Below are 26,438 nucleotides of genomic sequence, written 5' to 3' on the forward strand. Positions count from 1 at the left end.
ACAAAAAAAAAAAAAAAAAAAAAAAAAATGGGCAGGGGCCCTACTTTCCAAAAAAAAAAAAAAAAAAAAAATCCCAGAGAAACATTCCTCAAGTAAATAACGCTTCAGTTTGTCTCATGAGCTCAACCTGCAGATGTTCAGTTGTCAAGACAACGGGGTGATAATTTAACTATTTTTAAGGTCAAGATTTGGCCTACAGACGAGATTTTCACCATTTTCATTGAGTCATAGTCTATTAATTAAAAGAATTATGTCAGGCGTAGGACAACAGGTGTTCTTACACGTAAGCAGCACCAAAAGCACATCTAACCTGATGAAAATGAGGCAGGCTGCTCTGGGAGGCGGAAGCTCAGCTTGAGACTGCGGCTCCGAAAGGGAGCTTTGTAGAAATAGGCAGCACTTTGCATGAGCAAGTCTTTAAGCACCCTTAAATGGCTACGAGGGGTTTCAGTTTTACAACAGTCATAAACATATTAGCTGTGTGGATCATCTATTTGTTACTGGATAGTCTTTTTTTTTCCATTTACAGTTTGTGTATTCTTATGATCTTTCAGATTATGCAGATCAATGCAAATGGTTGTAAAGTTAATGTGTTAAGAATATTAAACCTGTACCTGATGTGCCATAACAACAAAGAACTTTACTGAAATAGTTGCTTTGAAGGGTGTAAATTCAGCTTTCCACCTCATGAGCTGAATACTAATGTTGAGATTTGATCTAGAAGTCTTGACTTTTACAAATTAGGGTCAATTACTTTGGTGATTTTGTGCATCCAGTGATTTTATTGGAACATGTGATAAATGTTTTCCATGCTGAATTCCCTAAACAAGGAGCTTAGCTACGGTTTGTCATTACGCCCTCGCTCTAATGAAATGTGTTCAGATTGATTTAGTGCATCAGCAATACCAATATGAGAGTCAAGAGGGGGCTCTTATCAATGATCGCACAGACATTAAAACCAAGCAATCGCGCAAATACAGAGATAAATCAGAACAATGTTACAAATGCCTTCAATGTAAGAATTTATGTAGCATATGGTGGTTTGACTACATACATATGCTCTTTATGACGCAAATTACTCTGGTAGTGCACATAAACTGTGTTTGATTACAACTTAATAAAAACTGAAAGCATTTTCTTTTGCTGAAACATCTAAATATTCTGCAACTATAGTAACAGCCGAATGCTTTTTTAGTAAGCTATGTCAGTAGTGCACACTTATTTTGGGATGTAATTATCTATCTTGCCTGCAAGAATCAAGTTTTACTTTCTGATGCTGTTCATGAATATTCTTGATGCAGCACATTACGAAAGAGATGTACAGTGATTATTTCATAATTACAGAGGTACTTCATTGGTTCTTCTCCTATGTATTTATTTCTACTTCTGCAGATATGTTTACCTTAAATGGCAAAAAGTAATCCTGGCTGAACCGTCCTTCAGGTTGATAAGCCTTGTCACCCAGAGCGAGGAGGAAAATAAATAATTGAAAGGAAGGAAAGTCTGACTGGAAAAAAAAAAAAAAAGGGAAAGTCAACCAGAGAGCAGAGTGACTGTCCAACAAATCCCAGTCTAGCAAACAAGAAATGAGGCCGGAGAAAAAAAAAAATCTACAAATGAATTCTGGAAGTGCATCAGTAACTGTCTGTAAATGAGTTTTTGAGGATTCATAAATTAATTATTATTTGTATTGTTAAATATTGATTAGTAAGATTCACATCCAACTGCTTTCACTCAAATATTATCATGAGACAAGATTTACTACCTTCAGTATGTTAGTTGATAAAAATAATTAAATTAGAATGCATTTCAACAAATATTTGGCAAAATATTAGGAGTTTTTGTAAAGCTTATTCCCTTTTAACAATATTTCTAAAGCTTGATTAAATCACTGTTGGTAATAGAGATTATATTTTTACACAGTAAAAGATACTAGAATTCGCAAAACAGTAATAACAAGCATGCTGCATGTATTTGATTGGAAAATTGTTCAAAAATAAAGAAAATAGTGTGGAGTTCAATCACTGAGGTCATTCTTTCTGTGAAAACAGGCATTGAACAGATGACTTTTATATAAGGAAAGATTGCAGCAAATGTTGTAGTTTTTAATTTAAAAGCTTAGCAGCGTTGTGTCTGATAGCATTGGTTGTTTGAAAATATATCTCAGCAAAGGTCTTACACTGTGACCGATCAAATAAGGATAAATATGGATATTCCTAAATTATCTTAGCTTCTACATGTGGAAGATGACCACTACAATCAGACACCACAGTGGGACATATAAAGAGCAAAAAAATAATCAGAAAAGGCTTAAAATAAAAATTAAAACCAGAAATTAGTAAAAATCAAAAAGAAAACTATTATTCGAATAAATCTAAACACGGCCAAAATGTCAAAAACTCAGTCGGGCGATCAAAAAGACCGACAGTGACCTGTGAGAATAATTAGAAAACCTTTATGTGAAACCAATCAATCAGAAACTCATGCAAAGTAATGCATCAGTTTACTGTGCTTGGTACCTTATTTCAGAAATAAGGAACTGGAATGCACCAAAATACAAATTTTGGTACACAGTTCACACTATTAGACAGAGATTTTTCAATCATTGCTAAACTTCACAGGGAACATAAAAAAATGTTACAAGTAAAGAATAAATCTTGTTGGCACAAATTGAGGTGCTACTTAAAGAAATATTATTTTGAAGCTGCTCACACTTCCTGTCACCAAGATGATGGAAATGGAGTTTACTAAAAAAAAAAAAAAAAAAAGGGCGCTGCAATGGGCTGACATCTTTACAGGCAATACATGTTCTTATTATATGACATAAATGAGTTTGACCCTAAACTCACCCGTCATAAGAAGCAAATCGGTACACACAAGGCTACAGGAAATCAACTCCAACATACTGCAGTCGTGGTTGTACGCCTGTGAACGGCCCTCAACCTAGAAGTACAACAGACAATCCAATACTTGGCAGCATCAAAAATGGATCCTTGCTGAGAACTCAGACCTTTTCATCTTTCCTGTATTCAGTCTCCCCTGTAACCATTCCTACTTTCCCCATCTCTCGTCCACATACCGTCCTTCTAATCCCCTTGACTGAAGTGCTGGAGACCCAGTGGCTCTGGGCTTGAAAAAAGGAGGAGCAGTAAATTAGAGTGGAAAGAGGACTCCAGATCAGAGAGGGAATGAAAAAGAAGAGTCGCTCAAGCAGCAACAGAGTCGGAGCCAGGGAGAAATGAGGGCGGCCGAGTGCAAAGCAAGTCGGATTAATAAGCAACGACAGACATGTTTTTAATTAAAAAACCCTTTTTATTTGGACAAAATAATTATGTACCACAGCAATAGGGAAAAATAGCTTAAGACAGAGAGTCAAAGAAGCCGCTACAGACAAATGAGAATCCAATATGCCACAGAAAACTCCATAAATTAGACTGGCATTTTTAAACAAAACAAAAATGATATAAAATCCTGGCCTGTCTTTTTAATTCGTGAGCTCATCTTTTCCAAACACACAGAAAGCAGACACTGAACAAAAAATAAAACGGAAAACAAACCCACCCCTACTCAGGTCTTCGTTTTTATTAGACTCCTGTATTCCTGATGTAATTTTTTCCAATTCTTGACTGCAGCATTAAGTAACCTCAACCTTTCACTTGACTTTGGGTTGATCTCATAAAGTCTAACAGTCTGCAACATTGAGTCTCTTATCAGTGCCACTGGCAGTCAGGACAGCATCATTACTCATTCCCGTCCCGTAGCCCGAGGTTGCAGTGAAGAGCAGAGGCAGACAGCAGCTGCGTTTGGATCGAGAAACTCCAACAAGGCCTGAATCAGGGACTTTGCTTCTTATCCTAACGTCCAGGAGATGAGCTTCACATGAAGGATGACTCTTTCTCGCCTGACTGTGATGAACAACTCGTAGGAGAAAGGGCAAATAAAAATAAATCTATAACTAAGCTACCGCTTAACTCAAGGGAGATGATTTAATAAGCATTTAAGTCCCAGCTCTCTGGAGAAAACATCTCAAGTTATTTTATTACCATCACACAAGTCCGTGTAAAAAAAACAAAAACATAAGTGAACACTTAATGGTTTATTGCTCGTTTGAAGTGGCTAATCAGAAAAAGAACTATGGCTTTTCCCATTTGCATCTTCATCAGGACTGGAAGAGAGCGTGCCAGACTCCTCAGTGTGCGCTTGTGGTGTATTTTTCAGGGCGCGACAGTGTAAGGTTGGTAGGGCAGCATTTTCTGACGTTCATTGATCGCATAAATCCATGAAGGCTTCACAAAGTTCAGGTTGCAATTCTCCATCAGCGCCTGTGATCGATGTGAGCAACAAAAACAACAAATCAAACAGAAACGTGTAAATCTTTGTGCCAATGATGATTACGATGCTAGAAAGATCAAAAAATCACCTGAATTTAGACAGTAATCGCAATCAGGCAATTCTTTCTTGACCACAGCTCACACCATTACAGTCTGTAAAGTCATCAACAGCCTGTTCTATGAGGAAAACTTACTAAAAATGACGGGTACGAGAAAAAGGCATTCATATCCACCTAATCCGGTTTAATACATAGAACCTGATTTTCTGTGAACAGAGAATGTCGTGCTTCCAAACTTTTGGCTTTAGTTTTGACACGTTTAATAAAGACAATCTACAATTTTTACCTTGCTTGACCTGCAGGTGAAGGGTAAACTGTCCATTATCAGGCTAATTGGTTGGTGTTACTCTAATAAGAAACACTTGAACACTTTTGCTTAAGTCAAAAATGAGAAATATTACCTGTAAAAATGCATTAATTTACCAGCAGCAGGAAGAAGTTATATTTTTTATATAGACATAAAAGCATTTATATCATGTTATAAATTTTTGGTAAGTGTTTTGACACAGTGGCATATTATACTCGAGGTGTGTGAATCTTATACCAGTCCATGATTATTACAGGCATACGCCTGGGGCTGCAATCTTAAGTATTCCAATCTAATACCTCCAGGACATTAGTTTCATCTGATTGCTGCATGCCTTAGTTGAGTTAAAAAAAAAATAAAAAAAAGTGGACACAGAGGATTTTAATTTGTTACTGTCTACTGAAAGATAATTTGAAATGGACGAATGTGAAGGACGGACTTCAAATAAAACCACAAATCGGCATCAGCCGGTAAAAGCTTGATTTAAGCAAAGCTGCTGAAATCCAACTCAGCTAAATAATTTCATACATGTTTGAAGGGTACTCTAGGTAGGCAAAAATAATTTGCCCCAATTTCCTTGATGGTTTTATTATACCTTTCAAAATGGTGATAACAGCATCGAACTCTAGGATTGCATCTTTAGGGAGGTCTGAGGCTTTTAAAAGGCATTCTTGAGGTGCCCTCGGTGTAACTTAGCAACAACTAGCAAAATTTCCTCCAGCAATTTGTCAGGATACCGTCTTTTGGAAGTGGCACATAATGGCAAGTGCATCCATTCATTCAAAAGTTAAATGTTATGTTGGACATCTTCATTAAATTACATTTCAAAGGGAGACAACTTACATCCTCAAAGGACTCGTGCCATCCGCCACTTGTCACCACAAACTGCACTTTTTCTGACATGTACTCCTCGATCTCTCTGAAGAAAACACAGCAGTGAGATTTGCACTTATAAAGTAAACATGCAGCGTCTTTGCTAGGTGTCTGGTGTAAAAAGTTCAGTTTTTAAAATGACTTGTGGCACACAAAAAAAGTTTGCTCCTACCCGTTGAAGGCAACGATGTACCGTAGAAGTAGTCGCCTCTCGTTGTTTGGGAATTTTCCATAAAGGAAAAAGTGCTTTCCGTGAAGAAAATCTGGAAAGGAATAAAACATGAAAAGAAAATCAAAGAAGGCAGGTGCCAGACTAGACAACAAGGAGGACAGGAATATATGGATGTCTTTTGTCAAAAGGGAACGAGCACAAAAGCAAACAGAAGACACTTTTGGTGTTTGTGTTTGGCCATCAATTTTGTGAGCAGCTGCAGCGTCCCGTGCATCAGACCGTCAGAGACAGATGTGTTCTCGCAAGCGGAGCATGAGTAACAGAGACAGAAAGACGTTGAGATGAGAGAAGAGGCACACGTACCTGGCAGCTCGGGGATGGGATGATCCTCTTCCGCTTCAGCATCTGTGTTTTCATCCGTCGACCCCCCATACGGGTCCTCTTCTTTCGCTGATGATTCTTTCGCAGCTGCTTTCTTCTGTTTGCTCTCCACCCTTTGACAAGGAGAACACAATGTAGGCCGCATCTTTCAATGCTCATCACACAATAGGAGACAATTCCGGTTAGTCTAAAGCTTTTTTTTGTTTCTGTTCACAGAATAGTCCTGAACCAACCCATGTTCTCTGTAGATTTCCTCCAAAGAATCTTTTTAACATCCTAAGAGTCTTGAGCAAAATCTGTGAAGGCTGTTCAGTGACATTACCAGCTTGTTTTTCAGTCCCGTACCTGGTCATTTCCAAAGCTTTTTTAGTAAGTGCAGAGAAAGGCTGCATTGATAGGAAGCCACTCAGATATGACCTATGAATGAATGAATTCGCTCCTAAACAAGAAGTACTGTGCCAACAGGAAACGTCCCAGCATGTCAGCCAGACTTGTTCCAGGAGAAACAATGAAAGACCAAAAGGGTAAAAAAGAGAAACTTTGATCAAATGAGCTCGGTCACCTTGTGATTTGCTCAAGTTTCTGTAGCTCTAGCACCTTCAACAAACTGCAGTAGCGTCCCAATATGTGGTAGAAAATACTGATTCCTACACATTATGTGCTTCCTTAACGTTACTGGTAATAAAATATCCAACATTGAGTACTTTTCCTTCAAAAACAACTTCCACACCAAAGAGTGTTGTAAGCGTAATCTGCAAATATTTAAACCAACACACTGACTTATTTTTTTTCTTTAGTTTCAGACCAGCTAAACAATGATCAGGATAAGACAAGCTGAAAAGCAAAACAAAAGAAACAACATATACTATTACAGTAAGCCGATTTTCCTCTGCATCTCTAATTCCTGCCAGTTTGAGACGTTTTAGGAGAGTCTGGCTGTTATAATGATAGATGTGCTTTAGAATATTGTGACATTCACAGTGAATCTGCCATTCTTTCATCAGACATCACATCAGTTTTAAATAGGAAATAGCCAATTATAAAACTGGATTACTAATACAAATAACTATTGCAAAACATACGTCCAACTTTATTCCTTTTTTTTTTTTTTAAAGCAACACACCTCTTTGAAGACACAGTTGTTTACTTTTTGACACTAAAATGCATGTATGCAGTATTGTATAAGTGTATTTAGAAATTAATTCATAGAACATGGTTTAAAGTTGGAAAGGGAACTTAGAACATGAGATAAAATGATACATTTATGGCACAAATCGGAGCCAAGCTAAGAACTACAATCACAGTCTGTGATATTTCTTCCAGTTACCTCTGCAGCTCGTCTTCTGTATCCACTCCCGATTCATCATCACCTTCATCTTCTCCTGCTAAAAAAAAAAAAAAAGTTATAAGTTAATAATCAGTGGTTTCCCTGGAATGCCAGATTTACTCTAATGAAAAAAAAGTCTTGCAGGGAATTATATTTTTAAGTTAAATATTCGTTTTTGCAACTCAACATATGAATTCGGCGAGGGCGAGATGTGCTGACTGCTCTGTGGCCCTAATCTTAAAGCTAATTAACTTTAATATGTGCAAGAGTTAAATCTGCTTTAAATTCCTTGCCATCTGTGGAGAGGAGTTTAATGTCTCATTAAAATGCCAGGTGAGTCCACATTTCTATGAAATATACATAAGCATTTCTTTCCATGTAACCTTGCTGGCAACACGCTTCTTGCCAGGCTGTGTTGTTGGGGGTTTTAGTTGGGGGAAGCGTAGAGGGGGGCAGGGGGCAGCTGTTTAAAATGCAGTCCGCATGTAGCGTGGTGTGTTGGTGGGTCAGAGGCTGTTGTCTCTTCTTAATGATGCACCTCACCACTTTACTTCGGGTCTCACATTAACATAGAAATGAGAATCATGCACAAGTCCCTTTGCAGTCATTACTGCTCCACTCCATTCTCGCTTTCCACCCGAGCTGCATGGTTTCTCACTCTTGCCCTGTTCGCAGTGGCGACGTAAACTCCTCCATTTCCCAAGTGGCTACCACCTTTGTCTAATCCTACGACTCTCATTTTGTCCCCTAGCTCCCTCTATATTCATTCAGTCTAGTTCAGCTGTGCTGTTGCCCTCTTTCAGGCTCCAGTAGTTTGAGGGAATTAAAATCAATCACTTCAAATGAATCACTTAATCTCGGCTCTTGGATTTGTTCCACACAGAGATGTTCTTACTCGTTTATACCAAGGAGATTTATGGTTCTGTCATTCAATATGTGTTTTCCTATTGGATTACATGTCAGAGCTCAATGACTAAAATGTCTTCACGTTTTCTTCTTTCAAATTTCAATTTTGTGTTGGATCAAAATGATCATTTCAACTTACAATTTATCCAACGCCCGACTTAGAATTTATTTGACACCTTTGGTATTTAACTTACTTAAGTTTAAATTAGTTACCTCCAACTTTCTCAGTTTAGATTTGTGTTGTCAGGCTCCTAAGGCTTCAGTAGAAAAGTATTGATGTTTTGCTACTGGCTCAAGGGCAGCAGGATCAGAAAGCTTTTATTGTTATTGTACCGGAGCACAACAAAAATGCAATGATCTAAAACATGAGAAGAAAATGATTATTTCTGGGAATAACAACTAAATGCTCTGGTTAGACACTCGGAGAAATAGAAAAGAAAGTAGGTCATATTTTAAGTTTCAAGTATTCAGCATGCTGACAACAGTGAAGTGTCTGCATTAGATAACGTGAGTTTAAGTTATGCTATTTGAGTCACAGCTACTTCAGTTCTGTAGCAGCAGTGCACCACAGATGAACATAAACATAGAGAATGCCGTACCATTGGCAATGATGCAACATAATTCTTTGACACGTCCAAAAATCAGAGGCAGCCTCTTTGAGGGGAAAAAAAAAAAAAAAAGACTGTAATCTACAGTCTCAAATACACATGAAGGTGATGCTGGAATATTGTGTCTTTTTATGCTATTGAAATAAAATTGAGTGTGACAGAGGTGAAACAACTTCAGCAGTAAAATAAAACAAAGTTAAAAAAAAAGAAAAAAAAAAGAAAAGGATTTATATTCTGTCGGAAGGTTTCATTTCTGCTTTTGCTCTTTTGGGGGTTAGTTAATAAATGAGGATCAGCAATTGCTGAGCTCAGTGAATGGACCAAATTAGCATAGGCTTTGATGTTAGAAACTGGGGTTTTGATTGACACCATGCATGGCTGTCAGTACCGACCCTTCTGTAAATTAGAAGGCTATTACAGACACCATGCAAAAAAAAAAAAATAATAATAATAATCTACAAACAACTATGCATAGTTGAGAATGATTTGGATAATAAATCCATGTTTTTATTTATTGTTTAGGAGTTAGAGGAGAGTTAGAAGATGGGAAAAAGAGCAAAGAAATCACTTTATTTTGGCAAACAAGTAGGGAATCCATCAGTCACGCGTTCTATAGGCTGACAAGAACTTTATACGAATACTCAACTGAGGTATGAACTGGTCTGCGACACTGGCACATTTAGAAGGAAAATTTAAACTAAGCCATAATGAGAAGAAGCCGCATGCAGTCGCAGAAGAGAAAGATAAAAAGAAAGACATTCAACGCAATCTGATGCAAAAATAATCTGGAAAAATGGAAAGCTTGAAGCCTGCAGGGCTGCTCCTGTGTGTAGCTCATGAATGAATTTAGTGCCTGCAGCTAGAAGGTACTTCAAAGGTCTTTGGATAATAAATGCTTTACATTTAGTTTTTACTTTTACTTAAAGGGGATGAAGCTGTGTGAGGGAAGGGTGCTTTGTGAGGCCGAAGCTCAGCTGGAGGCTGCAGAGAGCTTTGTGGAAATAGGCGGAGCTTTGTGAGAGCAAGCATTTAGGCACCCCCAAACGGCTGCCACGGGAAATTCAATGATTTCTCAGACATGCATGAAAGAAAAACAAAACACTCCACGTATATAATTGATGAGGAAATAACACAAGATGTAAGGCTAAAAAAGGGAAATTTTTCACATTACCTCCGTTTTATGTTGTTACATTTAGCGTCAATCTTTCACATAAACTTAATGAAAATGTTTTTATAAACATACCCCTGCCTTCTTCTACAACTCCCAAAATAATTTAAAGTTAAGAAAATGTTAAGATGCTTGTGGACTTTCTCTTTATTCAACTAACTTCACAATTAGATATTTTATGTACTCAAGTTCCTCTGTATCCCCCTTTCCATTAAACTTCCACCTCTTTAATTAAATCTTCTCATTCTATTAGTCTTAGGTGAACTTTGGTCACAAATCAGCTGAAACCCTGTTTTAAACTTTCCAGCCATTTAAAGAAAACCCTCTCTACCCAATTATCAAACTAAAGGAACATCCAAATTAAGGTACAATGAAAGACAACAGAACAGGACAGATCAAATAAAATAAGTTTTTACTATTTGATTTTCCTTGACAATTTTTAACTTATTACCTGGTTCATCCACGTCAGTCGAGCCTCCATATTCATCGTCCTCATGCTTTTTTTCTGGTGTCTTTTTCGGGGTGACTTGTTTCGCCTGCTTCTGTGGAGTCTGCGAGAACAGCCGGACTCCGGATCTTTAAACTTCACATAATTCTTTAACCCCACGATTATATTTATTGGCTCACTTATAAGACAAATTGACCTTAGTTTCGATTTCCTCCTCACTCTGGTCATCGCCATCCGTTTCGCTCTCGGAGCTGGACTCCGCCCCATCCATCAAGTAGCTGACGGAAAGCAAGAAACAAAATGTGTCAGGATGATGAAATGCCAGAGGGGAAAGAACAACTGGGTAATATATCTCGTTTCCCCATCTGTTTTACAACGTGATTCAAAGTGTAGTGAGGCCCTTACCTGCTAGCCTCTGCAAAAAAAGAGCAAGTTTCAGACATTTTTTCTCCAGATGAATGAGCCCGTGTCCTAATGTTTAAAACATCACCAGCACCTCTGAATAACTTTTAAATCTAGCAGTCCTAGGACAGATTTACTCCTCCTGAGAGGGGGGGAATCTGTCTGAAGCAAAGAAATCAACAAACACAGAATGGCCTCACAATTAGAAGCATTGTTGGTTTTGAATTGTGCAATGATCAAATCACATTTTTATTTGATCTACAGCTTTCCCACAACTCCATTTCAGATTGAGGTAATGATTACTTTGTTCAATTTTCTCAGCAAAGATTAAAGCGTGCACAGAAATACTGATTTATAAAGGGAATAACAGAGGAGATAGTTATACAGAAACTCACTGGGACTTATACAGGTGAATCTCGGCAAATTAGAAAAGTTAGCAAAGAAAAGTTCATTTATTTCATTCATTCAAAAAGTGAAACTCATACAGAGTTGTTACAGTTATAATTAAATGTTTTATTCTGTCTATTTTAACATTTCTAGTCTAAAGCTAATTAAAAACTCAAACTTAAGTTACTCTGCAAATTACAATATAGCATAAGACCAATAAAAAAAGGCTAAAGGCATACAGTCCCAATAAAGGACTGTAACCCAACAAATTAATTTGAGGTTGAGTAGAAGGTGCTGGTAAAAAAAAAGATTCACAAGCAACACTGATAACCACAGTCTGTAGGATGTAGTGAAGCTAAGTCCATTTTAGAGTTTGGGGAGTTTTGTGAATCTATGTGCTGCAGTGTTGCACTTCTTCATATTAAGCTGCCCCTGAACCAGACACAACTGTAGTAATGTCTGACCTGAGGAAAGAACTTTGAATTTCTTTTGAAAATAAAAATCCCAGCAAGAACTGTGCAACATATTATATCTAAATGTTAACTAATTATTATAAGTATCAAGCATTAGGGTTCTTTATGCCTCTCATATTTCACTTTTCATTTCAGGAAGGAAAAGAACTTTGTGATGGTAAGATGTTTAAGGCATTAAGAAATTAAAACTGAATCGTATTAATCCCAAAACAGTTGATGTCAGCCAGAAGCAACTTTTTCAATAAAACCTTGCTGTTTAGAGAGAAATACTTAGGGCTGCACAATATAACACCATTCCATTCCATATAACTTTATTCATCCCCAAGGGGCAATTAAAGAGGTATAGGGAGCAGCAGCAGTACATAAAAACACAGATACAAAACCACATAAAAACAATATAAAAAGTGCAATAAGCAGGCAAGTGCTAAAAAAGAATTACAATTTTTAAAACTGACATGGAGAAAAACAGTTATAGGTACGGACGGATCTGAGTTCAGGAAATGCACAGCTCTTGGGACAAATGTGTTTTTCCTGAATCTCAGACGTTTCGGTCCGAGTCCAAACGGAAGCAACTGAATCACCGAGAGCAGAAAGTAAGAAAGGATCCTTTAAATCACCAAAGACAGATTTCTGACAGGATGGACAATAATTTTGGAACAGGCTTTGATGAATAGTTTATTCATACTCAATTTTTTGAGACACTCTTGTACAAAACAGGCAGAAACCAGAAGGAACCATCCCAGCTGCTCTGAAACAACTGCATTAAAAAAACAACTTGCAGACTAGGAGTAAATCATCTGCCAACCTTTCCCAGACAATCCCCTCAAGCCTCTATAAAGTCAGCTGAAAGTTATCTGGGGGGATAACTGAAGCACAGAAGTGATATGCTGTAGATAAGGTGAAATCATTTTAGCACGCAGTGAAGGAGGACATTTAACTGACCTCTGCATAGGCCAGGAAATTGGAAAATGACAAATGAGACTATGGGAAAAGGAAGTAAATGAAGTTGTGACAGTAAGAGCGGCTATCACCAAAAAAACAGATCAACATATTTGAATTATTCCTGCCTCTTCTTAGATGGAAGAAATGATTTGTGTGCTAAATCACACATTATTTTGGTTCTAACATTATGGATGAACAGATTCCGTTTAGGGTTACCCGCATGGGCTTTTAGCCAGCTAACTTTAAAGGACACATCCGATAAAATAAATGGACAAAGTCATGGTGTAGAAGTTAAACATTCTTGTAAAGTCAGAGGGCCGAGATGTGGAGGTCAAACAAAATCTGCTTTAAGAGTTTGTTTTAAAAGATTTCTGCAGGCAGATGAAGTGATGCAGCCATCAGACCTATTGTCTGCAGCAGCGCCATGAGGCTCAGGCTCATGAACATTATGAGCCCAAATAATGATCAATTCATCAATGGTGTGAGCTTAAAATTTGGAGGCATTGTCTTTTTTAACCCATGCAGTGCATTTTAACAAAATTTGTTAATGTATTTGCGAAAGTTTACTTAAAATGTTTACTTGGAGCAGAAAAAACTAATAAAAATATCAATTAGAGCTCCAGTTGATTAGAACATTTCAGGTTAAAAACAAAAAATTCTGAAGTTGCAGGACAGTTTTCATAGATTTTACATGTTGAGCTCAAAAATGTTTCTACTATATATCAAATCACCAGCATAAATCACAACCCTCACTAATGCAGCCGATCTAGTATTATTATTTAGTGCAACCACAACTGATGACAATGTAGTTCTAAACTTCTGGCTCAATGCGTTATGTAGGAGAATCACTTTGAAAGTAAAATCATAATTCCTTTGTGTACCGGGTACTTTTATGAGCTGTAGATTATTTATGCAAGTTTTTATTTTCAGACTTATTTCCATATCATTTAAAAAAAAAATACTACAGCCTGATTGCATTAATATTTTGGACCCAACTATCTTCTTTTAGTGGATTAAAATCTGTTTGCTAATTTGCTAATTTTGTTAGCCAAGCTGGTTGAGTATTTCTCATCTTCTGGTTTTACGTGTCCTTTGTTGCTCAGTGATTGTTAAATGACTATATATATATTCAGTGTCGGCTGGGGTTCTTAGCTGATGTCCCAATCTGATTATTACAAACACTCCACAGCCTGCATGCATGTCAGGAGCCGAGCGAAGCTGCGCGTTTTACCTCCAGATGCTCAACAACAACAGTTACAGCGTGAGTGTGCAGATTTGTACGGGTGCTTGTCATCATCAAAGTAAGTGGTTCTTTTAATTACCCATAGCAGATGCAGCTTTTAAATAAAGAATACATCATCAAAGCTGCACACTCAACATGCAGCACAATAGCGGTGCTGGGCAGGGGAGCCCAGAGTTCTCACCGGCACAATAGGAGATTTACAGAGAGAGGCGAACATGAGGGAGAATGGCAGGTTGAAGTGAACTTTTTATTTGTATTCTCCTTGAATTTTTCTTTTGAAATAAAGCTCAAAGATAAAAACTTGGCTGCATAGCAATATTTAATTTACTCAGCTTTATTTATTGAAATTGCATTTTATTTCATACATATTTTTTTTTGAAAAGTTATGTAATAAAAAGTTATCAAATTGCTCTTTCCATGGCGATTATTGTGAATTTTCCTATTGTATACTTGAACGCAAACAAGTAAAACAGAAAGACAAACACTTTTATAAAATGGTACAATTATTTTAGAAACTAAACATTTAAGATGTAACAAAGGTTGAAAACTTTGAAAAATCCTTATTTTCCCAAAGAGCAGTTAAAATGAACTATATATTAATTATTCATTCTCTCCAATGTTTAACCTATAACAAAAGTGGAGCTGAATTCAGTAAATTAAAATCTATGCTCCAACAAGGATTGTCAGATTAAAAGATTTAAAAAATAACTGCCTGTAAGAAGGTATTAAACATATTTTTTATTAATCGTGCATTCCTGTATTAAAAACTTTTTTAATATTCTAATCTTAAATGTGATGTTTTCATCATTAGTGGAAAATTATCATAGTCAACACAAATACAGGCTTTCAATTACCTGGGTATAATTAATCTACATGATGTAGATTAATTGCATTAGTGATAAAGTTCCTAAAGTAAAAGGGCTTTTCAGTAATATTCTAATTTAATGAATGGGTCTGTATGTACACTATGTACAGGTCATCTGATATCAACAAACATACCAGGTTCTAAATCACTTAAAGCATCTTGCTGTCACATCCTGATGCTCAGTTTGAACTGAAACAAGCATCGTTATCAGGTCTAGTAGAAGGATAAATGTCAAATCTTATAAGGCACTAAAAGGTCTGGGATCTAAATGCATCTTAAAGCGGATTTTCAGGTAGGAACCATCAAGACCAAATGTTGTACATGGACTTATGCTGTAATACAAGAATGGCACATATTTGATCCGACACCACAGAAAAACATTTTTTTTAATTAATTAGAGCCAATTTTTACTGACAAACTGAAAGGTTACATATCCTTTTCCCACAAAACTGATATGAATCAGTTCTAAGCAGAAATAATCATAATTAACAGAAATAAAGGTTTGAAAACATTCTGTTTGTGATTCATCTATGTGTTTTCTTTAGTAAATTAAAGTACTGAAATAAGTGAACTTTTTACTTTGATGTCAGAATTTTTATTATTCATAAAACCTAACATAGAGCAGACAGCATGTATGTGGGAATTTCTTAACGAGAAATCAAAACTCCACACAGATAATACAGTAAGACCCCAATTAAATTTGGATCTCCCAATGTCTTTAGCCCTACATTATTCAGTACAGACAGATTTATCAGGAACCATGACAGAGGACCTTGATGTTGCAAATTCACCCCTACCCCCATAATGAGCCATATAATTAGAGCGCTGCTGGAGCTCAGTGGGCAGAATTTGTGATCACAGCAGGGATCTTCTACTCAAGGTTACAGTGCTCTCTGAAGCAAGTGGTCTTCCCTGCTGTGGTGGGAGTATTTTTGGATGTTTCAATCAGCGAGATTGCTGAGAACAGACTGTACAAGGCTGGAAAACAGACACAGCCCAAAAGAGAGTTCTCATCAGACATGGAGTCATACTGTAGTCACATGTTCTGTGCTACTTAATCCCCACCAGCTGCTCGTTTGGACGAGTTTCAGCATCTCTGCAGGTCTGAAATGAAATTTGGTGCAGTTTAATGCATTTTATGTTGGCATGAGTTTTGGGATTTTTCACAGCTTTGCTCTATATTTCAGTTAGAACTGCGTAATATTAGCACAAGATGCAAATGCGGTTTCTCAGACATTTCAAGTGTATGTTGGTGTTTTAATCAATATCTCAGTAAAACATGCTTTCAACAGTTAAATGCTAGGAGCATGTGTTAGGCTCCTGTCTCTTTTTGGCAGCTTTCAGATCCATATACTGGCATGTTCATCTCATTACAGGGCCTAAAATTAAACCCAGCTGTTCAGTCCAGCATTGTGCAGAACTGCAGAGATCAAATTAAAGTCACACACATTGTCAATCCAGCAGACATTCTTCCATTGATTCACTTGCACCGTTATTTGATTTGATTTGATAAATTTATCTCAAACAAGAAACAAATGTAATCAGTAGAACAGAGAAAACACATGCATACATAATCAAGAACAAAATAATTAGTTTACTACTACTTTTCTGTTTGAAAAGGAGTAGGAAGAAGTGAACACTTATATGGCTGTAAGGTGCTTGGTTCTCCACCTTAAGTATAGTTCTATAATTTGGCAAAACTCTAAAATGAAATGCCTTGGAAGATAAAATCAACTCAACAGTGAATGATCACACTATATGAAAGAAAATGGTTTTACCTCACACACCGAAGTGCTAGTTGCGATCTTTTGTTTAATTTTCCACTTAAACTGCATAGATTACAAACCTCGTCCAGATTCATAATTAACATCGTTTTAATTACACCAGCTGTGCTACTGAGAAACCAATAACAGCTGTCTAAAAAACATTTCCTACTTCAGAAGCTAGAGGTTTTCTAAGGATGCTGGACAGACAAGATTCTGCATAACGTTGCCATAATATCAAAGCTACTGGTGCACAACAACCTTGCATTGCCTGTGGATCATTTGTGTACTCAACAAGAATAATGAAATAAACATACCACAGTTCACTAATATTGACAAATATTTCTCACATAGCTGAGTTTCTTCAGCTGCACAGCAAGTGCTTATTACCATAAACTTGCTTGTACCATCAATCCTACAGTAACACTGAAATATATACATTTCAAAATATGTAATAAAATCAACATACACCCATTTTTCTTATGCAAAATGTCATGGCCATGTTAAGGGAGATAAGGTGCTGGCCATGTTTGTTCACCAAGAGGCTAAATCCCAAAAAGTCAAAAGAAGATGGCAGCTATGTTTTCAAGCATATTACTGGAAAGTTAGGTGGAAGGATATTGTTAAACTCATATCTCTGAGCTTAAACATCTTCATATTTATTGGCATTAAGGGGCTGAGAGTGCCTGTCCAACTGGAGAATATATTGTTGGTAAGCAAATCTTTAATGCATGTTACCAGAAATATAAGAGCATAAAAAATACTGTGGTAATATTTAGGAATCAATATACTGACACTCATCTATGGCTTTCTTACCGTTTATGTGAGATCTTCTGTTTCCTCTTATGGCAGTCCATCACCCATTCTTTCCGGACAATGATGCCGCCTGCTGATTTCACCTGGCTGTACTTGGGGGTGTTGGCGAAGGCACAGCTGTAGAATAATGGGACGAGGCAGGAACATGCATCCGGAAAAACAAACAAAAAAGATGTTTATGACACAACAGGGAAGTTGACAAGTTAGTCTGGTCTAATAGCTGCAAACACAAAGTCATGAAACTGATGATCTGACCATGTGAACCATGGACGCATAAAAAACTAAAGGGGAAATTAAGAAAGGTTTATTTAAAAGAAACCTTTGTATGTTAAACCAAAAAAAAAAAAATTCTTTAGGAATAATTTGTCTCATTTTCAATGTGTTTACCGACATTAAACGATTAAACAAAGAAAAGACGCTGAGGTGCACCTTTAATGGATTATTATTTTTTTTATCTAAAGGCAGTTCCCTCTCAACAAAAGTATGAAGAGCATTTTAGCTACAATAAGTCTTTATTCCTGCTCCACTTTCTTTTATCTACACTGTGCAGTTTCTCAGTGCATTGATCTGTTGACTTATCTCTTCGCTCTTTAGCATTTGTTCCTCGTTTATCTTCAGGTTCGCTTTGCACAGCAGTATCTGTAAGCAGCGCTCGTCTCCAGAGAACTGCAGCGTGGAGCTTCCCTAACAGCTTTGACACGGCGAGCATTAGAAATGTGTTATCACTGAAGTTTACGTGCTCACGGCGGGTTTCCTCAGTATTCCAGCTGAATACCCCCCCTAAACAGAAACTGATTCATTTTCCTGTTTCTTATTCGTGTATCTGTCACTTATCCATTCAAATCAGGCGTGCTTGAAACGTCTACCATGGGCCTCATTCTTCCTATTAATTTGCACTCTGTTTGAACAAAACAACAAACTGTGTGGAATCCTCCATAGCCTACAAATGAAGAAAAGTTGCAGTGTGATCTTTCTTCTGATTCATCTTTTGATATGAAACTACCATACATCCTGAACTGTTAAAACTTCACCCATATATCTCACTGGAGCTGTGTCGACATTACCGCACGGTCTGTTAACCGCAGATCGGCGACCATTCATGCTTAAGTGCATCTTTATATTTTGTTTGCCGTTGAACAAGAGCAAAGTTGCTTTTCCAGCACAAAATCAATTCAAGCAGAAAACATAAAAGGAAATTATTTAGTGGAAAATCTGTAATGGAAATGCAAAAGTGTCACTAACGATCTTTTTGTAAAGATAGATGTTTAAAATCATTCACCAGAGAGACCAGGCTGGCCTCTCCAGTTGGATCTCAGCTCATTAGAACATTATTTAAGTTTATTTTACAAATTGAATTAAAAAAAAGAGACTCATTACATACATGAAATGATTTATATTTTATGCATCTGTTTGTTGATTTTAAAAATAAATTTAACAAACATGTCAGCCTACACACTAATGTGGAAACTACTGACTTTATAGCCATCCAGAAGACAATCTCAGACAGCAAGTCAGAAAAGGTCATTGCTAAAGAAGGTGGATGTTCTCAGATTGCTGCATCTAAGTTTATAAAATGAAAGGTTGTGTGAAAGAAAAAAGTATGGTAGGCAAAGGTTCACAAGCCACACCAACTGGAGATGATTGGTGTGAAGATTAAACAGAAATGATTTGAGGGGCCAAGTCCTCTGCTGGTGTTGGTCCAAAACCAGCACAGCTTTTCACTCGGAGGTTACAAAAACAACTTCATGCTTCTGCAAACAAAGGACCTAAATCCCATTGAAAATCTATGCATTCTTGACGAGAGGAAGAAGGACGCCAGAGCTAATACTGCCGATTGGCTAAGGCCATTACTAAAACATGTGACATCCAATAAAGGAGTATATATGCTTATAAACTACGAGAATAATGTGAATCTGGATAATTAGCTGATTTGTGATCAACCTGAAGGGAAATACTCACATAAGATGTGTGGAGTCAGGTGTCCAGTCGGGCCGGTACTTGGCTCCCATTTCAAGCGCTTTTTCTCTCAGCTCCCCTCTGAAGGGGTTCTGGAAGCCGCTCAGCACAAACACGACTCCCTCCATGAGCCGATGAAACGGGACCTGCTGCTCGCTCTTGGATTTTGTCTTCAGTTTGGGCTTAGGTTCTGGTTTGGATTGGCTCTCCTTCTTCTTCTCAGCAGATTTCTTTGCTGACGAAGCTGCAAAAAGAGCTCAGTTTCGATGTTTGTTTGTTTTACAACATAAATAGATTTATTAATGATCAGCTACCTTTGGCAGTGCTCAGGCTTGGCGTGCCGACAGGACTCGGTTTGTATTTAGGGGTGGCAGCTTTGGTCTCAGGCGAGCCCCCTGGACTCATTTTCTTTGTCGGAGGAGGTCCAGAGGGAGACTGTCGCTCTTTGCTGAACTCAAACTTTCTTTTTGCTGGTGGCTGGATGACAAAAGTATAAAATTACTGTAGCAAGTATGTAAAAAAAAAACAAACAAAAAAAAACATGAATACAAAGACACTAACTGGTTCACTGAACAGATTCTTGGCTGGATTTACTACAAACCAGTGAATTTTGAAAAACTTTTATTAAGTGGTTACTTTAGCATATAACTCATTGATTATTGTCAATCAAATCTTCAGAGTTGGTCTATTTTATGAAAATTGCTTTGAAAATTCCATCATTGAGATTATCCTAATTTTGGCAACTGACATATCTGTGAGTAGAGAGTCTGTTTGCAGAGTCCAGAAAGAGAACGAAGAGAAAGATTCAGGTTTTGAAAATACCAAAGAAACCTTCATCCAAACCGCGTCCAGGCCTAAATACTTTGAGGAAATCAATTCACAACAAATGCCGTCTAAAGGAACTTTACAAAAAATTATTTCATTTCAATCATACGTAGATTCATACCGATCCCAGTTATCAATTAGTTATTCATAGATGTTTAAAAAGTTTCTATCTAATGGAATCCAGCAGACTGCATAGAGTCACTGACTTGCAGAATTCACTTTTCCTGGACAAGAGCACAGCAACGATCTCAGGGTGGAACAAGTCATTTAATAGCTCAACATTTTCTGATGCTTCGTCATGAGTTTTCTTTAAATTGTAAGATAAGGTTACAGTAAAACACGGTGTATTTATCCATTGAAAGCAGACATGTTGGTAAAGCGAAAGTGAGGATAAGTTACTTTCACTTTATTTTGGAGCCAGAGAAAGGTCATCGGAAGGCAATGAGTATTTACCAAGAGTGCAGAGGCAACTTATCCATCAAACTATTTATTGGATCATTAAAAAAACAATACATCTGCTAGCTTGGGGATTTTTGCTCCGTTAAGATGAACAAACATAGGCTTTTTTTGTACACACACTCTGCAGCAGTTTGCATAAAAAGAGGAGCGGTGCTCTGAGGCTGCCACTCAGAGCACCGCATTTTGGTTGCATTTCTAATGTGGACTAAAGCAGAAAAAGTTGCTCTATCTGTGCTGTTAAAATAAACATTGGGCTGATTTTCAGGAAGGTTTTATTTTTTTTTATTTATTTATGTAAAATATTATAAAGTAATTTTCAGGTATAAATATGTGCATACATTGAAAACTACATGAAAGCTATTCACTTCAGTTTAAGTTAGACTTACTGGATTTATCACACATTACTTGGTTGCTATTCCAAATAAAAACTTGTTCTCCATAACCCACCTGGTTAAATAACGGTTAATTAACTCAATAAGAATATTAAAAGTGCATAAAAACCTTCAAACACCTACATATCCTGGGCTGCATCAAGCTTTTCTGCCTGGTTTCATTTCCTCTACAGCCTCCTCTGCCTCTTTGCGGTCTAAATGAGGAGAAGGGCTGCAGCTCGCTGATGAACAGGTGTTTGGTGGGTGCCCTTCAGAGCAGAACGTGATAGGGGGATATTTAGTACCTGTGGTGAGGCAGAGATGGAGGTGGAAGCTTGACCTGGTGATTGAGAGCTACCTCGTGCCTGCAGAGCAGCAGCAGCATAGCTCAGCTTGTCACTCTGTGGAGAGACTAAAGATAGAAAAGAGACAGTGAGGAAGAACAAGACAGCCATTAGCATAAAGGACCCCCAATAGAAACGCCAGTCTTTCAGCTCTCATGTCCTTCAGCAAAGTTAGGCAGCCTAAAATAAAACCTAATTAGGGTACACTCACTACTGCTTTAAAATCCCAACGACCTGAAAGGAATCAATAGGCCTTGTAAATTTAAATAAATGGCTCTACCTTTGAGTGAAGTGCTCGGCTTTGTTGCATTGTCTCGGCTGAAGAAGAGGCTGCCAGGCTGAAGGCTGGGCCCAGATGAAGGAGACTCATCTTTCACCCTGAACTGTCCCAGCTTCGTCAGTTTCTGGCAGGAAGGAAGGACGGACGTGTTCAGCGGCGAAGCAGAAGATTCGGGGACTGAATGAAGTGATTTTGTTTCCAACTACAAAGGAGGCTTTCAATCTGACAAATGATTTCATAGTTAAAACACTTCCAACTGAGCTCACCCTAGATTCAAATCGAATCCCTCCATGCCAGCCTTGTGGCATTAAGAGGAGCAAAAAGCCTTAAGATGCATCTGTCTTTTAATGCAGTAGAGTAATCTCACTCAGGCTGAAAATTTCAGAAAAACAATCGGGCTTTCATTTGACTTCTATTATTTATTTGGGGTGTTAGAATGAAACTACATTAAAATGTTTCACACACAAAAAAAATAAATGTTAAGAAATTCATGTTTAATTTCATACAGCACTTACACGCACGCACGCACGCACACACACACACACACACACACACACACACACACACACACACACACACACACACACACACACACACACAACCTGCCCAGTTATAATGCTGAGTTATGGCTACATTTACTGGATTGTCTGCGACTAATCGGTTCTAAAATNAAAAAAAAAAAAAAAAAAAAAAAATTATGTTAAGAAATTCATGTTTAATTTCATACAGCACTTACACGCACGCACGCATGCACGCACGCGCACGCACACGCACACATACACACACACACACACACACACACAACCTGCCCAGTTATAATGCTGAGTTATGGCTACATTTACTGGATTGTCTGCGACTAATCGATTCTAAAATAATAAATGCTATGTGATGTATTACGGCTACTAGAAAAAAAAAATACTGTGTATTTCAGATGATGTGATGATGTGTCTGTGGCTTCAGACCAGGGACATCAAGTAAAACACAGGTGTATTTTTATAAATAAGGCAAAGTTCTGTTATTTTATCCCCATTTAGACAGTTATTTGTATAGCAACGACTAACATGCAGCACCACAGTGGATAACTTACAGGGGAGGAGGGCGGAGGATCGGTTTTATCAGGCGGTGAGTGGAACTTGACAAAAGCAAGGCCATATGCAATGTTCTGTAAAGTACAAAAGACAACACAAACACATATTATTCTGTTAAAGGAACCTGTGTGCAGCTTAAATTCGAGATAAACATACAAAGAAATGATGGAAAAAGACTCCTGTTAAAAATATTTCACTTCACAGGCTGTACTGTTGACATTATCCACAATAAACACCTTTTTATTTAAAGGCTCAGAAATTTGCTGTGCCATATTTTGTAAGTGTCAAAAGGATTTATTGTACTGCACACTGGATCTGACGCTTCCTTTTATGGATATCGAATCCCTACCACCAAAAAAAAAAATACAACTAATAAATTTGCTGTCACCTAAAAGTGATACGTCAGCCGATTTAAAATCACCAAGTTCCTCACCTTGCTGTACGGCTGGGAGCACACAATTTTCACCCTGTCCCACTTCTCCTGAGCGGTGCTCTTCTGCAGCTGGTTGGGTCCGAAGAAACGAACCCGGTTCATGTTGGTGCCATTACGGCTCTCAGTGGGGGACATGAAGGAAGATGTGACGAGAAGAACCTGAGAGAAAGAGAGAGAGATAGAAAAAGAAAGAAGCAAAGGTAAAAAGGAAGAAAAAAAATATATAGATTTTTTTTAATAAAGCAAAGATCAAAATGGTTAGGACGTGAAAACTGTCACAGTGTGATTTGTGTGAAAAACCTCATAGTCCTGGTCTTTGACAGCTGAAGAATTCCCGACCAACACCTCGATGAAAGCTGATCCTTCATTCCCAATATCAATACTGTGGACCTGCTCCTCTTTTTCAAACTGGAGAAAAAGTAAATACCACATGAGATGGCTCTCGGAGGGAAAGAAAGAAGATCAATCGTAAAGAGTCAACAAACTGACTGCTGCGTCAGCCTCACAGTACAGAGATGTTTCACCCCATAGTCTTATCACTCTGGGAATTATTACAAACACTTTCAATCAAAATGAAGAAACTTATTTAGCATGACTACTCATTTGAGTTTGTAAACACACAATGTTTTCCGACAACAGTAAAAAAAAAAAAAAAAATGTTGCATAGCCCTATTTTATACCCAAAATAACTGGATAAAGTGTTACATGGGCCAAACATCGTAATCAGTATTAAAGATCTGAAATTGGCTGCTCTACAAGAATACTGTATTTGTGTACCTCTACTTTAGATGGAAAGAGTGAAACGTTTCACTACAGCGTAAACAATCTGACATAAGATTTAAAAGCTAAAACGAATTCAGACAAAAAAAAGTTTTCCGAATGCTTCAGCATCACACAGTCACAGAAGAATGATAAAACATCTTTTTGTGACAAACCTAAAAGGCCATGTTCATGTATCAATATAAAACATTCTTCTTATTATTTTTGAAGAGGTTTATGGAGAGCAAATAGAGACAAACTTCAACACATTATATATATATATATATATATATATATATATATATATATATATATATATGATAAAACCTATGGCATTAGATTTAAGATTTCTCATATCCAGCATACAGCAATTTATAGAAATCCAGCTGCAAAGAGTGCCGCTTTTTAGGAACATATGCAATTGCAATATTATTGCTGATACAGATTCACTCGCTTTTCTATTTGTTTTCCATCATTACAATGTTCCCTCTTTATGTTCTGTTTAGTTTTTTTAGATTACTACTAATAAAAACAGGTTGTATATGTACACTAATTTGGTGAAACGTCATTTTAAACGATGATTTATTTGTGTAAGGTCAAAAAAATGACGGTTAATAGGAATGGGGGAGAAACTTGTAAAGTATTTTTCATGTAAATATATTTTTGGAGTTTTTAGTAGACACGGGTCGCTGAGCTATTTGTGAACGAATAGATTGGTGACTTAAGATGAATGATAAGCATTTATTATCCTAGAATCTCACAGAAAAAAAAAAAGAAGAAAAACACCCGAACAATTAAAGACAAAACAAACCTGAAGGATGACGGACGTCTGCTTCTCACCGGGTTTTGATGCTTTCCACTTTCTGTATGTGTCTGAGCTCAGCAGATTGTTTGCTTTATGAGTCTGGTTTGAATTGAAACAAAAAAACATTAGGCAAAGCGCAGCTTACTTTACGAACATAATGACTTGAAACAACTTACGCTGTCCTCGGTGGAGCAAGAAATTACATGCTTGAGTGGAATTTCTGGCATGCTTGTCTTGTTTTGTTTCGAAATGCGATTAATTTCCAGTTAATTTCCGTCAACCGAGCGTTTTTAAAAATACGACGAGTAGCCTAATCCTAAAACACACCCAGATTGCTTTCGTGGCACTACAATAAACTCACTTTGTTGCAGAACAGCGATAGAACGACTCCTGACTAACCAGATAGCATGCTAGTAAACAAAAGGCAGAGAACTTTCCCACATATGTCGGATCATTCAACACTCGTGAAAAGCTGCAGCACAATAATCTCCCACGCTGTTTTATGCTTCACATTTAACACAATACTTTTATCGCTACGGTAAATATCTTGATTTATATAACGACCACTTGAATTTAACGTTAAATATGCGCAAGTGAGCACTCATTTTCACACCAAAAGGCTGCAAATGTCAATGTGTCGTAACTTCCGACTCCAGGCGTCTCTAGCCAATGAGAACTTCACGTTCTTCTTCTACTGCACAATTATCTCACCATGCAGTTAAGTCGCCACCAAGTGGTGAAACGTGTGCAGTTTCTAAGTCAGAAAAATTTCGAAGTGGAATAGAATGTGGATATTTTTTTTACTTCTCCATGTTGTGGAGAAAAGCATACGTGTTAAATTGTTGTTGTTTTTTTATTTTATGTAAATTGTTTTATGTAATTATTAAATTAAGCTTAGCTTTGCCTAATGTTTTTGTTTCAATTCAAACCAGACTCATAATGCTGAGCTCATACAGAAAGTGGAAAGAGGCAAGGCCGGTGAGAAGCAGACGTCCGTCATCCTTCTGGTTACTTTAAAAGTTTCTCCCCCATTCCTATTACCGTCATTTTTTGACCTTACACAAACTGTAAATAATCCATACAAATTTATAACCCTTTACTTTTTTAAATATACACAATATATATCACATAAGTTATGTGATATATATCTATGAATTTATCTATGAATTTATTTTTTATTTTTGTATTATATTTCTTAATCTGTGACCTGAGTCCAAGGTGGTATGACAATAAAAAAAATATTTAAATCATTTATATATTGTTTTTTTATTGCTACTATTCTGTTATACATACGTCTACAAATTCTATATATTAGACAATATTTTCTATTTTTATTTATAGCATTGATAAACATAAATATTCACAATATCTATGTTTGTATCTTTTATTATTTATGTTCTGGCAGTGTTTAAAAACAACATAATTACTAACTAATTGATTGATTTAATTTAATTTAGGATATGATTGATCTTATTCAATTACTAATAAAAAGCCAAACATTTTGAGTCAACGTATGTTAGTTGTAAAACAATTATAAAGCTTTAGCTTGTTTTATGTATTGTTTGGAATGTGGAGTTTGGGGTGAGAAAAATTAGTCTATAGAAAATTACTGATTCTGGGGGATCTCAATCCATGTCAAGGCCAGAA

At 37.1% G+C, this 26,438-nt stretch overlaps 2 protein-coding genes across 4 annotated transcripts in view; both read right to left on the minus strand.

Moving 5' to 3' along the window:
- Nucleotides 1-3,158, minus strand: part of drd2l (dopamine receptor D2 like) — a 25,967-nt gene extending 22,809 nt beyond the window's left edge. The window contains exons 1-2 of one of the 2 annotated variants that reach the window (XM_016672370.1): nt 3,011-3,158; nt 2,850-2,943 (exon numbers count right to left, since the gene is read on the minus strand). The gene's annotated coding sequence lies outside the window, so the exon portion shown is untranslated. Of the gene's footprint in view, nt 1-2,849 lie in introns of both variants that reach the window. The other variant, XM_007553802.2, reaches the window with a different exon arrangement.
- A 133-nt stretch (nt 3,159-3,291) lies between these two features.
- On the minus strand, nt 3,292-25,461 carry xrcc1 (X-ray repair complementing defective repair in Chinese hamster cells 1). Of its 2 annotated transcripts, none has more exons than XM_016672369.1 (17): nt 24,968-25,461; nt 24,798-24,890; nt 23,528-23,635; nt 23,228-23,386; nt 22,794-22,868; nt 21,707-21,830; nt 21,388-21,494; nt 19,742-19,904; nt 19,431-19,671; nt 17,472-17,588; nt 10,777-10,858; nt 10,584-10,683; nt 7,451-7,505; nt 6,106-6,236; nt 5,743-5,833; nt 5,541-5,616; nt 3,292-4,322 (listed from the first exon to the last, which is right to left on the minus strand). In XM_016672369.1, exons 1-17 carry the CDS (start codon nt 25,016-25,018, stop codon nt 4,215-4,217), a joined length of 1,881 nt encoding a protein of 626 aa, XP_016527855.1. In that variant the 5' UTR covers nt 25,019-25,461; the 3' UTR covers nt 3,292-4,214. The 2 variants fall into 2 exon arrangements, with proteins under 2 accessions (XP_016527855.1, XP_007553865.1); XM_007553803.2 differs by having other exon boundaries at nt 7,451-7,508; nt 24,968-25,460.
- Nucleotides 25,462-26,438: the final 977 nt, after the last annotated feature.

The sequence above is a fragment of the Poecilia formosa genome, unplaced genomic scaffold (genome assembly GCF_000485575.1).
Source record: "Poecilia formosa unplaced genomic scaffold, Poecilia_formosa-5.1.2 Scaffold59, whole genome shotgun sequence".
NCBI classification, from domain to species: domain Eukaryota; kingdom Metazoa; phylum Chordata; class Actinopteri; order Cyprinodontiformes; family Poeciliidae; genus Poecilia; species Poecilia formosa.